The 18,131-nt window shown below is 41.7% G+C and overlaps 1 protein-coding gene across 3 annotated transcripts in view; it reads right to left on the bottom strand.

The window, feature by feature from the left end:
* The window catches only part of atrnl1b (attractin-like 1b), a 268,072-nt gene that overhangs the window by 147,542 nt on the left and 102,399 nt on the right, over positions 1-18,131 (bottom strand). For all 3 annotated transcript variants that reach the window (XM_064321326.1, XM_064321328.1, XM_064321327.1), the window contains exons 6-9: positions 12,394-12,568; positions 7,433-7,520; positions 1,689-1,944; positions 449-632 (exon numbers count right to left, since the gene is read on the bottom strand). In XM_064321326.1, the coding sequence (XP_064177396.1) occupies positions 449-632; positions 1,689-1,944; positions 7,433-7,520; positions 12,394-12,568 (703 nt within the window). The remainder of the gene's footprint in view (positions 1-448; positions 633-1,688; positions 1,945-7,432; positions 7,521-12,393; positions 12,569-18,131) is intronic.

Genomic DNA, 18,131 nt, shown 5'->3' with positions numbered 1-18,131 from the left:
CACACACACTCTTATGCAGTTACACACAGACGCTTTTTCATTATCACATACACATTCACACACACACACACTCTTATGCAGTTACACACAGACGCTTTTTCATTATCATATACACATGCACACACACACACTTATGCAGTTACACACAGACGCTTTTTCATTATCACATACACATGCATACACACACTAGACAGATGCAGCACACACACACACACCCACACACACAATCTCGCACTTTACACCCATACTTATTCAGTCTTTCTCACACAATTAATGCAAGCGGGCAAGTAGGAGGGGCAGTTTTAATGGGTGATGTAAATGGAGCAGGGAATCAGCAGCCATAACAGGCCTAGCATCTGTTGCTATGGACACCGCTGGACTGCGCATGTCCGTGATGAACGACACCCCGTGACCCCATGGCTCAGCTCGAGGGCCCCTCAGGACTCACCATGTGCGCGAGCGCACCTCGTAGCGGTACAGGTCGTCCACCAGGCCGTACTTGCTCCCCGGCAGGGCCTTGTAGCCCCCATGCACGTACACAGACCTGGTCACGCGGTCGTACACACTGCTGTGACCGTACCCGCCCTGGGCGCTGGCACCGTTCGTCTCCGGAACCAGCCACATGTTTGTCCCTGAGGAGAGAATGCATGCACACGCACATGCACACGCGCGCACACACACATACACACACGCACACGCACACACACATACATATTCACACACACATACGCACACAGACGCGCGCACACACAAATCCATCCGATCCACCCACAGGCAACAGTATGCAACTCACTGAGGATCCACGTTCCATTGTACTGGAGATAAACTTCAGTAAAAAAATTTATAAGATGAATAAATACATTCTTGTACAAACTACAGCTTAATAAATGCAGATGAGTGAAAATATTAAGAAGGCCATGACAGCACATTCATTAATCAGGGAAGAAAAGAGATTTATTGTTGAAATAGAACACATTCGCAAGGAGGTACACAAGGCCACTGAACTTATAAAGGCACTTGACCCTGCTTAAGACAAAGCAGTAACACAACTGCTATAATGACTGCCTCTGTATGATATGCTTTTTATACTTTAGGAGTTAAAGAAACTGGCATCATTTCGGCGCTGACAGAAACTGTTCATTGCTGTGCTCCCATAGGCCTGAGGTCTGAGGGAGCGGGATTATAGCAGTTCAAGCAATGTTCTTCACTCGGAAAACGGCTGTTCATTAAAGCCGCAAGTCTGAGGGTGCTGGGGAGAGGGGTGTAAAGCTGGGACCGTGGGGGGCGCTGCTTCAGATTCGCCATCTTTTAAAAATAGCTCCTCCCTGGGTGCGGATCATTGTTTGTTCCTGTTCTTATTTGGCTGAGACCCTGAGCGATCTCTGGGCTGTCCCAACCCACAGACCCACTGAACACAGGCCCTGTACCACAGCGCCATCCGCTGGCCAGCAGGGGAACAAGGACCCTGCAGAAGCTAAAACACTTCAGTGGCCATTCCAAAGCATTTGAACAGGGAAAATTCTTAAACAAAAATTGTATTACAGATAATGAGGAGTGTTTGCATGGAAAAGGCCGGCGAAAAGCAATCTGGAGCAGTGTAACAAAAAAAAGCACTGTGACGCTATGTTACAGTGTTGTTTCAAACTGACAACAGCCCAGGCTCCAGTGTAACAGGTAGACAGACTCACTCAGGTTGTACTCCTGCACATTGCTGATGTAGCTGTAGATGGACGAGTAGCCGAAGAAGACCACCATGACGACATCCCCGTTGTCGAGCTCCACGATGTGGGCGGAGTGTCCCTCCACGGCGTAGATCTGGCCGTGCGCCAGCACGTTGGGCGAGCGCTGCGACCACGAGCGGCTGGGCAGGTTAAACACCCACAGCTCATCTGTCACATTACCCACGCCACCCTCCATCTTACCTCCAAACATGTACACATCATCCTGCAGAGAGACAGAGGAGGGGGGAGAGAGAGAGTGAGAGACAGATAAGGTGGGAGAGTAAGAAAACACATGCGCGCACGTACATACACACACACAAACATACATGCTCCCACCTAAACACGCATAGACACTTGTAAATACACACGCTCTTATACTCTCACACTCACACATACAAAACACATAAACCATTACAAATATAAGTAGCACAACACTGCCATCTATTGTTAGAGCAAGGCAGCAGACCAGTGAGAGTTGCCCCGCATTTCCAGGGTTTTGAACAGAATCCCAGGACGTTGCCATGATCCCCCTAAGTGTCAACACGTCTCCCTGCATGTCTGAGTTTAAACATAAAGCTGCAGACATCACAGACCGCAGCACTAATCCCTGGCGACGCCCACTCGGCATCCCGCCGGTTCTCAGGTTCTGCTGACACCGTGGCAGCTGTCTGGCCCCTCCGTCAGCCGTGTTCAGCCAAAACCACCAAACTATGAACGTACCCAACCTGCCCCCACTCACAGATATGGTCCGATTACAAGAGACTGTATAACGCAATCCTCCCCCCCCAAGACATGTGAATGTGTCTCAGCAACGAGCCACAAGTTTGTCTCTGAAGAAAACACACGCAAATATACAGACATATTCACACACAAATACACAGTTTGATACAATGCATTACACTCACAGTGCTTTCTTACAACCTGTTCCATTGTACTGAACAATTAGCTTAAAAAAAATCAATTAATAAATGCCTTCAATTCTAAACTGCACATTTATAAATACCAGTAGAGGGTATGCATTGACGTCACTTTCCCACCGGAATACGCCCCCTCAGTGGCAAAACATGCGGCCACATGGCTGCCTTTAGTATAGGAAACTGCCAAACCGGGAGTAAAACAAACAATTATCTGCTTAAATTAAAGGCAGTTGGACTGGACAGTGATCCTTACAACTTACCAAAGAACCAGTGGTCCATGGACATTCAACAAGAAATCAGAGTTATCTTTTTACAGACTGCCGAAAGCTAAAGAAAAGAGAAGCGATGCATCGCTGCGATTCGCAGAAACAACTCGAATTCAGGCACCGAAACGTGGATTTGCGGTTGTTATTTTGTGTCAGATATGTTGAATTTTTGGTTAAAATCACACCTTAATAATTTATATGCTTGGCTAGCCAATACTATCTAACCATCCCCCCTTTGTTTGTAGAACACAAGGCTCATCATCATGGATGTTTTTAATAAATGCTGCCACTTTACAGTTACAAAGAGACCATAAATGAAAGATGCTAAATATTTAATTGAGTAGTCAATACAGTAGCCTACAGAACTTAAGGTATGATTTTACCCAAAAATCCAACATACCTGACACAAAATGACAACCGCAAATCCACGTTTCGTGCCCAAATTCCAGTTGTTTCTGTGAATTGCAGCGATCCATTTGCTTCTCTTTTCTTTAGCTTTCGGCAGTCTGTAAAAAGATAGCTCCAATTTCTTGTTGAATCTATTTGTACAGTCAATTGCACAACAGCTCTTTCCCATTTTATATGTGCTTTTTGTGTTTTCACGGCATTCAAGCTGAACGCTAACGCTATCACTCAGTAGTCTTTCTGCCACACTCAGTGGGTGTAACCGCAGTGACTTTCACTGACTGTGACGTCATGTGCATACCCTCTATAAGTGTAGATATTAAGAGGACCATTACAGCAGATTCGTTGATAAGGACAGGAGTGAGATTTATTGGTAAAATAGTATATATTCACCAGAAGGCACACAAGGTCATTGAGTTAATCAAATTACCTGACCCTTCTTAAGACAATAACCCTGTGACTCAATTACTGTAATAACATCCTCAGTGTGTCATTCATTTTACACCATAGGAGAGTATCATCACAGTGGAGCACTTTGTGTTTCATCCCGTTGCCAAAACAGACGGATCGCACTCATGCACCGCAAAATGAAGGGATGAATTTTCACTGAGATATCCCTGTAGCTGCATTTAGCCAGCGCTCGGCCAAGACCGGCCCATGATAGGCAGACCAGCGGCTTTACATTAAGACATTTAGCAAATGTAAAACTTTTTATCACCTGCAAAACACATCCAATGATTGGTGCAAAAGAAATACCAAGACCAATCACTGGTCATGTTGTTGGTTTTGTGTGTGCTAAAAGGTTCTGCACATGCCAAAGTTTTTAGAAAGTCAGGCCCTTGGACTTGTCTGTACTCTGTCAGAGTCTAATTAACACTGAACAGTTGAGACACAGATGCAGAAGGGGAAGTTTCTGCTTTATAAAACCATTCAAGCATGTCCAAGCAAGGAGCCCATTCTTCCTGACAGAACTGGTGTAACTCAGTCAGGATTGTGGGCCTCCTTGCTTGGACACGCTTTTTCAGTTCAGTCTACAAATTTGCTATGGGATTCAGGCTTTGTGATGGCCACTCCAATACTTTTACTTTGTTGTCTTTAAGCCATTTTGTTACAACTTTGGAGGTATGCTTAGGATCATTGTCCTGCTGGAAAACCTAGTTGGGACCAAGCTTTAACTTTCTAGCTGATGTCTTGAGGTGTTGCTTCAGTATTTCTAGATGATCCTCCTTCCTCATGATGCAACCTATTTTCTGAAGTGCACCAGTTCCTTTTCCAGCAAAACACCCCCACAACGTGATGCTGTCACCCCCATGCTTCACAGTTGGGATGGTGTTCTTCAAATTAAAAGCCTCACCCTTTTTCCTCCATACATAGCACTGATCATTATGGCCAATTTCTGTTTCATCTGACCAAAGAACACTCCTCAAAAAGGCTAGGTCTTTGTCCTGGTTTTCACCGGCAAACTTAATTCTGGCTTATTTATGCCGGTCTTGGAGTAGGGGCTTCTTCCTTGCACAACAGCCTTTCAGGCAATGGCGATGTAGGATACTCTTAATGGTGGATGTAGATACTTTTGTACCTGATGCCTCCAACTCTTTCACCAGTTCCTTTGTTGTTATCTTTGGGTTCAGCTAAACCTTTCGGACCAAAGTTCATTCAGCCTTGGGAGTTAATTTGTGCCTCCTTCCTGAACAATGCAGTGTCTGTGTGGTCGCAAGATTTTTATATTTACATACAATTGTTTGTATAGATGCTCGTGGTACCTTCAGTTGTTTGGAAATTGCTCCTAAGGAGGAACTGGACTTGTGGAGGTCCACAATATTTTTTCTGAGGTCTTGGCTCAGTTTCTTGGATTTTCCCATGGTATCAAGGGCAAAAAGGCAGTGCCTCTAAAGGTAGGCCCTTAAATACAGCCACAGGTACCAATTAACTCTCAATTAACTGCTAATTATTACAATTGGCCAATCAGAAGCTTCTAAAATGTCATTATATCAATTTCTGGAATCTTCCTAACTGTTTAAAGAGACAATCAACTTGGTGTATGTAAACTTTTGACCCACTGGAATTCTCATATAGTGAATTAAAGCTGAAATGAATCTGTCTCTAATCAATTGTTTTAAAATTACCTCTAATGTGAACAAAGTAGATGCCATAATTGACTTGCCAAAAGAAATGCATGGTAACATGAAATGTGCGAATATCTTTAGCCTAGGTGTATGTAAACTTTCGGCCTCAACTGTACCAGAGAAGTACCACAGATCAGAGATCAGTTATACCCAAAGCAATTCTGCAGAACTGAGATAAGTCCACAGATTTTAGATCAGTTATACGACATTTCTACTGGCCAATCTTATACTTCAAAGATCTTCACCACCGGCCAGTGAGCAGGGCCGGCCCAAGCCTTTATGGGGTCCTAAGCAGAATTTGATTTGGGGGCCCCCCATGCCTCAGCGCCGCCAATACTATTGACTATTGGCAATGCTTGATCATTCACCTACTGTAAATCTAACACACCCATTATCAATTTTATTAGTTGTAGCTGTGTTGCTTACTCATAAATATAGTATGAGTACATAGTTGATGGAATAGAATGAGTTTATTTTACCAACATAAACTGTTATACTCAGCAGCAAGCAATTTGTACACAACAACTCTCTAGCCAGCTAGTAAGCTAGCTTGTTATTATACATACAACTAGGTGGATTAAGATGTCAAGGCTATTTAGGGATGTTTAATCAAACGTTAACTTTCCTAAGACAAGACAAGACATGCTACCTAGTGTCATGGTTCTGTGTTTCTGTCTCTGTTTTTCCTTGTTGGGCCGCCAGATGGCGGCACTTCTGTTTTGTGTCCTGCTCGTTCCCTTGTTAATTGTATTATTGCTTTCAATTATTCTATCATTGTTCCCACCTGTGTCTTGTTACCCCTGTCTATTTAAGTTCTTTGTCTCCTTGACTCGGGTGCTGGTTCCTTGTGTTTGTTTCCGACTTTGTGCTCGTTCCTGACTTGTGTTTGTTTCTGACCAAACGTACCTACCCTTGTACTCTGCCTGCCTGTGTTCTGCCCTGCCAATGTTTTTGAGTTCCTCTTGTTTTCTGTTTTCTTAGATATTTTTGGAGTTTGTGTTTTTGCCCATCGTGGCTCTTTTGTTTGTTCTGTTTTTTGTTAGTAAAGTCTTTTTGTATCTACATTTTTGAGTTTCGTGTTTTTTCCCCACTCTGTGCCTGGGTCCTAAACCCTGTACCGTGACCAGAGGTGGGTAACCCGGCTTCAAAGAGTAAGAAGACTGACCATGTATTTGCTCCACCACCATGCACTAAACCAGCTGATTCTAATTAGCATAACTCTTCAGCATGATGGGAGAACTAATTATTGTGATCAGCTGGTTTAGTGCATGTTGGTGGAACAAATACATGGTCAGTCTTTTTACTCTTTGAAACCGGGTTACCCACCTCTGACCGTGACAACCTAGGCTATGTTGTTAACTAGCTAGCTAGCTAACGTTAGCTTCTGTTTTCTTCTTCTTTCTTTTCTCTGCTCCAGAAGGATAGCCTATGTCCTTTTTTGCGACATTACTGTTTTTCTGCTTTTCCCATCGATGCAGAGGAGTAACCTAATGTTAGTCTGACTGAGTGTGCCTGCGTCAAAATGCAGTTAACGTCCTTTACAGTGCGCATGAAGCTCTGACAGAGGCAGCAGGAATTGATTAAACCAGTAGTATTAGCTAGCCAGCCCGTTAACATAATATTGCGTTTTTGTATGATTACCATTGACATAATATAATATATTAAAAAAAAACAAAAAACATTTCAAGCTCTCTTGTGGGACATTTCGAGCGCTCTTGGGGTCCCTCTGGTGGCCACGGGGGCCCTAAGCAGGCACTTAGTTTGCTTAATGCGTCGGGCCGGCCCTGCTAGTGAGCATTTACTAAATGCCAGACAGAGGACCAGGGAGTATTTTTATAGTTTAATATGTTATAGGCACAGTCAGTATTAAACAGGGTTACATGCTTGAAACAGGACTAATGAGTATTTATAGGGTGTTAAATATGTGAAAGAGGACCAGCAGGCATTGCTAAAGTGCTCGACAGAGGCACAGGGAGTATTATTAAAGTGTTAAATACCTGGTAGAGAGCCAGGGAGTGGCCATATCGCTGCAGGGGTCCACTGTTGATGGGAACCACATTCCATGTGCTGCTCTCCAGATCATAACTAAGAAAAAGAGGACAGGCCACCGGGCAGTCAGTTGTGTGTGCACATATATATGTGTATATATATATATATATATATATATATATATATATATATATACACAGTGGGCTCCAGAATTATTGGCATCCTTGGTAAACATGTACAAAAAATGCTAAAAACTAAAAAATAATACAGTTATTGACATAAGCTTTATTTTCCAACATGTGTAAACTAGTGTGCTTGATTAACAATTCATTGGAATCAACCAAAGTCTTAAATTTTTTTAAATAAAAAAAATATTTCCACAATTATTGGCACCCCTGGTTTAATACTTTGTGAAAACACCCCTGGCAATGATGACAGCCATGAGTCTTTTCCTATAATTTGTGATAAGGTTAGAGAACACAATTGGAGGGATTTTTGACCACTGCTCCATGTAGAACTTTTCAGAATCATTGATATCTTTAGGTTTGTGCTTATGGAACCCCCCCCCCCCCCCACCCCACCAGTACAGGTTTTTGATGGAATTTCAGTCTGGAGACTGAGATGGCCATTGGAAAACATGGATGTTGATTTCACTTAAGCGTTTTTCCATTTAGATTTTGATGTATGCTTGGAGTCATTGTCCTGCTGGACAATCTACGTATGACCAAGTCTTAGCTTCTTAGCAGAGAAAACTAAATTTTCTGCCAGAATTTCCTGGTACTTTGTTGAATTCATTGTGCCATTGATCTAAAATAGTGCCCTGGGACCACTGCCAGCAAAACATCTTCAAAATATCAATGACCCACCTCCATATTTGACAGTAGGTTTGAGGTGCTTCACCTGTATGCATTCCTCTTTTGCCACCAAACATGTCGATGGTGTGTATGGCCTAAACGTTCAATTTTGGTCTCATCTGACAATAGCATTCTCTTCCAGTCATAATTCCAATGAGGTTTGGCAAGGTCCAGATTCTTAGTTTTGTTTATTGTGCTCAGTAATGGTTGTCTTTGTGCCACCCTTCCAAAGAGTTAATTGGTATGGAGGTGCTATTTTATGTTCTTTTTTAGACTTGTTGACCCCAAGAAACAAACCAATCTCTGCAATTCTTAAACAGTGATCCTTGGGTTATTAATGGCCTCCCTCATCATCTTCCTCACCGTCCGTGGGGACACCATGCACTTGCTTCCTCTTCCTGCCAAATTTGCAACCATTCCATATGTTTTACACCTTTTTATTATTGCCCTTACAGTGCTAAGTGGTATGTTTAACCGTTTGTCTTTTTTTGTACCCATTACCAGATTTCTGACGGTAAATTACCATCAGTCTCTTCTGAATTGACAGTCATTTGGCTTTTCCCATGCTGATGGATGACAAAGGGATTTTGTGTGCTTGTTACCTCATTTTTATTCTCTAGTGAAACTGGAAGTGATAGAATGACACAATATAGTTCCTTTAGACTGAGATGAACTACATGAAGTAAAATTGTATTGCCAATTTAATTTTGTTTGATTTTATTTACAATAATTGTTAGGGTGCCAATAATTATGGTTTTCAGAAAAAATTAGATTACTTAATAAAAAAACATTGAAGCATGAGAGTAAATGTATTGAAATAAAAGTATAAAGTTTCCCCATATGTTTCAGCATAAGATATAGATTATTATCTGTGTCATTTACATTACATTACATTACATTACAGGCATTTAGCAGACGCTCTTATCCAGAGCGACTTACACAACTTTTACATTGCATTTTACATTGTATCCATTTATACAGCTGGATATATACTGAAGCAATGCAGGTTAAGTACCTTGCTCAAGGGTACAACGGCAGTGTCCTTACCCGGGAATCGAACCTGCGACCTTTCGGTTACAAGCGCACTTCCTTACCCACTGTGCCACACTCCGTCCTATTTATTAAATGCAGCCTTTTTTCTTCATTTTTATTAAGGGTGCCAATAATTCTGGAGCCCACTGTATATACAAAGATCAGTCATAACATTAAAACTACCGACCTAATATTGTATAGGTCCCCCTAGTGCCGCCAAAACAGCTCTGGGCTGCGTTTCCGAGTTTCGATGTACCTTAACGTTTTACGAAGGTTCTTAAGGTATACCTTCTTAAGGGAAACCGCTTTTTTACGAGTGTTTCCCAGACTATACCTTAAGGCAACTGTTAAGGGACAACTTAAAGGTACATCGTAAGTTGGAGCTGGCCTTCAAAAGTTGAAAAGTTTATCAATCGATGCCAAGCGAATCGATTGTCTCACTTGTAAAGGCTTGTGAATGACGTTTTAATATTACACGTGTTGTGATAAGTATTTTACATCAATCTAATATTGCAGAAGAGGAAGCTATGCCTACTAGAGATCATCTGCTAATCTCTTTAAGAGTCCGTTAAGACGAGACCTTGTGATAGTTTCAATAAATACGTACATATAGGCTACAAAGGATAAAATAAAAAGCATCAATCGGGACATATAAGCCACAGTCTGGGACTTCGTGGAAGCCCAGGGAAAAGGATATAGGCTACATATGGGTGAATTATTTTGTTCTTATTGAAACAAAGGTCTAATGTTAATTTGTTTTTGTCACACAATATATAGGCAACTGTAGCAGCATATCACTGCACTGCACTGATTCCCGCGAACTTTTCTCTGCAATGCAAAAATGATCGTAGATGAAAGGCAAAAGCGCGTCTGTGGAAATTGATCATGATGAATTATATACAGGGTGCCTTATGAATAGGTCTACCTGTTAAAGTGATTTGTTCATCCACCTTAATTTGCTGTTGGATAATCTTAAATTTAACCAAGAATATCATTATTGGGCTGTTTACCGAAAATCGTAAAACAACATGGTAAGAAAAATGTTCCGTAATGTTGATATTTACCCAGTGCTATTTTGTTTTATATAGGTGTGAGCTAATGGAAGGGGATGTAGATCATTTGGCTATGTTTGTCCATTATGAGCCACTGTACCTGTATGTGTGTTTATGGCTAGGCCAATCAACGTGCTCTAGTTCGGTCATGCAAGTAGACTCACTCAACGTTGTTTTTGCACACACAGGTTTTATATTTTTAATAAACCGGCGGTTTGTTCCAAGTCAGTGTGATCATTGACTCACACACAAACGAACTAATTTCTACAGGGTATGCAGTCAGAAAAGCCATATCCTAAGTTAGCGCCACTACGTATAAATTAAAAAAAACTTTTTTTTTTCTTTTCACAAATTGGATTATTATTATGGATAGGCCCTATACTTAATTACCATCATGATGGGGATAGACAGGTAAAACGACAACATTCTCACGACGTGCTATGCACAGACACGTTGATTGGATAATTACTTTTCGTAAAGTTAATATTAAACTCATTTTTGCATGCCGATGTGCTACTAGATGCGCACTGTAGTACAACTGTCGATTTGAAAAGCAAAATGTTGGCATAATAAGGCAAAACTGTGACAGGATTACCGGAGCGCAGCGCTAAGGGACAGCTTACGAGTGCCTCAGACCACCCTTTTAAAGGTATACCTTAATTAAGGTATACCTTAGCTAAGGAGACGCTGGGAAACAGCTCGAGACCTAAAGGAAGAGCTTAAGGTATACCTTACGACGCACGTAGCGCAAGGTACTGCTGAGCGCTGGAAACTGGACCAAAAAGCTTAAGGTATACCTTACGACGCACGTAGCGCTAAGGAGACTCTGGGAAACGCAGCCCTGAGCCGTCGAGGCATGGACTCCACCTCTGAAGGTGTCCTCTGGTATATTTGGATTTCTATATATATCAGTATCTTCTGTATATTTGTATCTGATATTTTGTATCTACTGTAAATTTGTATCTGATTGTGTTACTTTGTTGTCTTTGATGCTGCAACAGTGCAAATTCCCCCTGGGGATCAATAAAGTACACTACTACTACTACTTATTACATTATTGGTTTTTATTACATAAAAAAATTGAAATGGATTACATTATTGGGAGTTATTACACTATTGGTAGTTTATTACATTGTTAGTTGCTACAGGGCTATAAAATGCTAAGATATTGTTAGAGGGTGAATTATTTCCACATGATTTTAAAAACTTTTGACGGTTCAGAGCTGTTTTGGCGGCATGAGGGGGACCTACACAATATTAGGCAGGTGGTTTTAATGTTGTGGCTGATCAGTGTGTGTGTGTATATATATATATATATATATATATATATATATGTGTGTGTGTGAGAGAGTCTATATATATATATATATATATGTGTGTGTGAGTCTATATATATATATATAGATATGTATGTAAATATGGCGTAATAATGGCACAGCTTAATTAGTCAGTGAATAATAATCAACTGACACATTTTACACATTTTATGTCCATTTGGAGACTCTTTGTTTTGTTTGTTCTGTTGCGGTGCAGATTGCGATGGGCGGCGTCATGACAACATAATATAAATAAACCATAGAGACCCCTCTCCAGATTCCTCAACCCTTCAGGTACAAAGCCACACCCTAATTTATAAGCATTTTCAAGCACAGACATCTACCCTTGAGGAAGGTGCTGAATCTGAGCAGCTACAGGTGCTATAGACGTTTTGTGGAAACAAATGTTGAAAAATTATTCAACCTTTACACAGATGAATGAACAGATGATTGGTTTTTAAAACAAAAAACATATAGAACTTCTGAAAATAGTAATTCAGTAAGAGAAATTATCAAGTTATTTTGAAGAACTGGTTTATAAATTCTTACATTCAAAAGATTAAAGAGCCTGTAAAAATCATCTGCCACAAATACAATTACGAACACTATACTCAAGGCATACACTGCTTTCATAGTGAGCCAGGTGTGGGGTAGCCTAAAGAAGAATGAAATGAGTGTGCATTATTGGAGGTTCGGAGCCCTGATACACACTCACTTTAGCACCATCTGGAAGGAACTGTAGTTGAAGGTGTAGCCTCCGATCACCCACATAAGAGTGCCCTGCACCACGGCCTTATGGGATGCCCGGCCCACAGAGGGACTAAAGGGCTTCACACTGGGGAGGACCCAGAAGGACTCACTGGACGGAACTGAGAGGGAGCAGTCTGGACCTGGAGATGGTGGGGGGGGGGGGAGGCAGAGAGAGAGAGAAGGGACAGAGGGAGGAGGGACAGAGAAAGGGGAGTGAAGAACAGAGAGGAGCGAGGGACAGAGAGGAAGGACAGAGAGAGAGGGTGAGCGATGGAAAGAGAATGAGGGGGAGGGAGAGAGGGGGGAGAGAGAGATCGAGAGAGTGGGGAAGGGAGGGACAGAGAGAAAAAGAGAGTGAGAAACAGAGTGGGAGAGAGGGACAGAGAGAGGGAAGGAAGGATTTAGAGTGGCAGAAATGAGAAGAGTGAAAAAGAGGGAAATAATTGGAGAAAGTATAGAGGAGAGGCAGATCAGGGGATGACACAGAGGAAGGGAGGAATTAGAGCAACATGGAAGGAAGAAGAGGCAGATGTGATGGAGTGAGAGAAACAGAGGAAGAAAGAAATGAGCAGAACAGAGGGAAAATTAATGGAGGATGAAACAGAGAGGATGAAATAGAAAAAGAAAATGGAAGAGAGAACAGGGAAAGAAAAGGGGGAGCATGAGACAAAAAGCAAGAGATTAATTAAAAGAGCATCGACACCATGGTGCCGTGGTACCATACCGACAGCCATTTTATCTCAATAAAGCACTCAGAAGCACTAGCTATGAGACTGGGGCACAGTCAGGGAACTGCAAAACTTTTGGAACAAATAATATGGGAATCGATGTAGTAAATTACATGACTAAAGTCAATACCACTTCCCAGTGCCTTTACTAGAAATTGTGGTTTTCTCTAGCACCAGAGGTCCCTAATTTTAACATTGTGGTTTATAGAATATATTCATTTCCCCACCAAGGAAACATCTGCAAGTATTAAGCGAATGTATTGAACTCCCCATGGATGGAGAGAACAATACATTCTTGCGGAAGGACACAGTCGCAGAGTTAGAAATACACAAGTTATTCAAACTCACCCTGCGAAACAGTAACAAAGGGAAACCGTGCGGTGCCGTCCACAGAGCAGCCAAAATTGACCCCCATATATAGCAATCCCCTCATTTGACCAGAGGTTTGACTTCTCGCCATCGCACATCCCGTACCTTGATCCTACCTCTATTTCTAACCCTGTATGGTTTCTGAATTCAGAAGTGAGGGCACACTGCCTGCCTTTTACAAAAACTAGAACAAAGCGCCCTTTGGGCGTTGCAACCTTTTTCCTTGACCCTCCCCTGACCCCTGAGACGTTTGCCCCTGTACCCCAGCGCTCTCCATTGATTTCACCCGCAGCCTCCCCTGATCCCTCTCGACCCTGTGGCCCCACCCCTTAAAAATATCCTGTGCAAAGGGCAGACCTCCAAGCAGTATTAATGGTCAATTTGGAAGGGATGTGACGAAAGGTGCATGGCACATATCCGAAAAAGCACACACATACACACAGAACTGTCATATTATAGTGCAGTAATAATAATATTATTTGTATTAAGGTCATAATAATTATTTGTCACATACACAGTTTTTCGCCTCCCCCAAGATTGTGGAAACAGATAAGGTGAAGGATAGAAATATATATTGTATTACACATAATGAGTAAAAATGAAACAGAAAGGAAAACTGTCCATACAAAACTTTAGGGCTTGTTGAGAGTAGATATGTACATATATTAATGTTGGGTCGGTTTCCCGTTTTGCCGGTCCGGTCCGATGTATGAGCTTTGATTTTATGCAAACCGACTGTACTCACTGTCATTATGAGACTTTCTGGCAAATTAAAAAGTAGACTACATCAGCAACCTGTGCCGATGGTGCTAAATCTAACTTGTATTGCATTAGTCATAAGCAATGCGACAACGTGATTAAGGTAATATTATGTTTGTTTATAAACGGAGCCACTAGTGTCTGAGTGCAAAAAAAAAAAAAAACATTGACAGGCTGTGCGCAATTTAGTGCCGAGGCCAGCAACAAGGAGATCAAATTTCATTATACAACGGCTTGGCTGAATACTCGATTCTGAGTGGTCCAAGGGTGGGCATTATTTCTCAGTAAAGGAACACCTCGATCTTTTAACAGAAAATCAATGCGCTACAAAATCCAGCATTCTAAAGCAGTTTAAATAGCAACATTATTCTTTCGCTTTTTAATTGTTGTTACATCCCCTCCCCTTTTCAATGTCCAGTTTCACAATTGATGGCAACGTTGAATCACATTTCTAGTTACTGTTGCTAGCTTTACAAATCGGAATCATCCCTTATTTGGACAGTAGAATAGGCGTAGCCTAACGCATTTAACTCACGGCTACAGACGCATTTTCATCCGTATGTTTGTGAACGATTGCGTTTATAGTAACCGCTGTTTAGAATACAATTCAATAGTTAGCTAGCTAGCTAGCCGGGATAACAAGCATGCCGTGAGATCATTCTGACCTAAAACCAAGAATTTTAATGTTGGCTACGTGACGCGAATCTATCATAAAGCTAGCTGACATTCAAAACCCGTTTCTGAGGGTCTTAGAAAGACGTTATGTCTACACTGTGCGACCACACCATTTAAAAAGCAAGACAGTGCTAGGGAGATTAATTTGATTGACTTATGGTTTCATGCAGTTTTATTAAATAATGTAATGACAAAATTGGTGCTAATTGAATGGTATAAAATGAGAAGGAACTATTTGTTCTCGATAGAATCATTGTTTTCATAGAATTAATGGGGGCTTTTGCTTAACAACGGTGCAAATAGTACTAGACTACCAACCAGAGTTTTGCTTGACGACGGTAAAGCCGCTACACTTTCATTCGTGCTCTCATTATGTTCCACTCGGGAGCGGCTGAGTCACGTGCGACGCCTAGTGGTGAAATTCGGAATTATCGGTCCAGTCCGGTATTTGGCTTAATATCAAACCGGTTTGAAAATTCTTACATTGGCCCAACCCTAACATATATATATATATATATATATATATATATATATATATATATATAATGAGCACCATAATTAATTGGACAGTGACACATTTTTTGTTATTTTGGTTCTGTACTCCAGCACTTTGAGTTTGAAAGGATACAATGAGGTTGAAGTGCAGACCGTCCAAGCAGTGAAGCTAGTGGAACCCTATTGTATCTGTTTGGATTATTATTAGGGGTCCAAACAGCGAAGCTGGTGGAACCCTATTGTATCTGTTAGGATTATTAGGGGTCCAAGCAGCGAAGCTGGTGGAACCCTATTGTATCTGTTAGGATTATTAGGGGTCCAAGCAGCGAAGCTGGTGGAACCCTATTGCATCTGTTTGGATTATTATTATTATTAGGGGTCCAAGCAGCGAAGCTGGTGGAACCCTATTGTATCTGTTAGGATTATTATTATTATTATTAGGGGTCCAAGCAGCGAAGCTGGTGGAACCCTATTGTATCTGATTGTATAATGATTATTATTACTATTATTATTATTTTTCTCCGATAAAAGTGTCTGAGGCTCAGCAGCCATAAGTCCTATAGCAACCAAATTTGGTAGGTGGGTTCCTATGGTCCCCCACTACTCAGGCACTAAAGATCAGCTATGTCGGCCAGATGGTGGCGCTATAACAAAGGGTCATAACTCCCACACCGTAAGTCAGATCAACACAAAACTTCATCGACCGATGCATCTGAATGTGCTCTACAACTTTGCCATTGGGAGCACCTATGTCCACCATACTGTTTGCCCGCCATTTGGACTTTTTCATTAGTTGGGGTGCGGAAGAGCTGTAGCTCCAAATCTAAAGTGTTACGACATCTAGTAAACTCCTTTACGGCAAGCGGCTAGAAGACATCCATGGCGACGCAACTAAGTAATCCGACACCGTCGGGTCTAGTTTTTTGTCAGTGAGGGGAGGGTCTGAACGTCGGGGAAGCAATGGAAGTCAGTGCCAGCCAGAGTGCATGCTAGGCTACTAAAAGTTTGTTAGTAAAAGCTTTTTGAGAGGATGAATAATTACTTTTCTTTGGCATGGATCCATTTGAAGACAGTATCGGGTGAGTTTGTTTAGTCTTTGAATTTTTCATTATGCTGAGAAATAGCTACACCGTTTTATTGATAGTATTTGAGTTTCTGTGCAAACGCGCGAAAACACGCTGGTATAATAAAACAATGACGGTAATACATATATAGTCCGCTTCGTTCCGTTGCTACCATAACATAACAAAATCTCGTGTCTACATCCACAGTTTTTCGCTGCAATTACTAATATTGAATATTAAAAAAAGGCGCAATTTATGCTGTAGTCTGCCAATGTTGAAATAAATAATACGGTAGGCTACTCTGCGGGCAGCGCACAGGTAGCAGGGACGGCGAGTTGATATTTCGTTTTTTGTTTAGTTTTTTTCAATGTCGTATTTATTATTTGAAATATACATTATTATTCTATCTGTCTCTGAGGCGCTCTGAAATGTGCATTCTCTGCTAAGCTGAGCAATGGATTGGAATATGTGTCTGACGTAGTGTTGCATGGTATACCGAAACTTCAGCACTTATTCGGTACTTAAAGTTACAATCTCGAAGATTTCCATTTCGTTCTCTTTGGCGGTACCAATGGAGAGAAGCGGTAATTGCAGGTGTGTTTTTGGACCTCACTTCCCATAGATCCAACCGGATCCAACCAGTGTCGCCTTTGTGACGTCAGTCAGTTGGCACCTGGGCCATGCCAACTATTACACTTATTATTTACTGAATAAAAAATGGTTGTTATTGGGATGGCAGGTATGCCATCCCGCCAAGTTACGCCTTGGCGGGGGCATGCCCCCATACCTATACAGCACCGAGAGTTTGGCACTTTTCAGGGTTCCCCACAGAAATAACCACAACAGCCACAGACACTCAGCCCTTAAAAACATTAAATTCTGTACATTCTGACCCCATTTCAACAGACAGAATTCATAAACAACTTCACATGTCCACACAATAAAGCCCCAAACTAAGGGGATTTTGCGTTTTCTCCTTCTTCTTCTTCTCTTTCTTCTTCTTCTCATTCTTATTTTTCCTGCCGCCTATCCCACTAACAACATGTCTCCCCATTGGACATTTCACTGACACCAGCCAAATCTGCACGTACACGACCCAATCAAAAACGCGCATACACACGCAAAATACCCATACATTTTTATTCTGAAACATTTCCCGTTCAAACAGCTAGTCCGCCTGTGGCCTAGTGGGTAAGGTTACAGTCTTGGGAACATGGGGTCGTAGGTTCAAGCCCAGCTTGGAACACGTTTCTTTAACCTGCTTCAACCCTCACTAATAATTGTCTACTAGCCTACTTATCAATTATTGCTTTTGCACCATATTTACCCGCCGTTCACGTTTCAGTTATTAACCGGCTACAATATTACTAAGCCACATGGATTCAACGGGAGCTCTTCTGTGCTTACTGGCCTGTGTTCTTTAAAACCACCGGCAGGTTTGCTAATGATATTTCACGCATTGCATAGCTATGGCATTAGCTAACGAAGTCACGGCAAATGTATTCCTTTCATTAAAAAGTTACACTAGTTCACCACTGTGCCATTTCTGTTAACTATATTTCTTCACTTGGCTACCGTACAAAACCTTAATATCAGCAAACGCCACGTTTCTA

Source organism: Anguilla rostrata, chromosome 2, assembly GCF_018555375.3.
Source record: "Anguilla rostrata isolate EN2019 chromosome 2, ASM1855537v3, whole genome shotgun sequence".
NCBI classification, from domain to species: Eukaryota; Metazoa; Chordata; class Actinopteri; order Anguilliformes; family Anguillidae; genus Anguilla; species Anguilla rostrata.
This window is presented reverse-complemented; position numbering and strand designations above follow the sequence as displayed.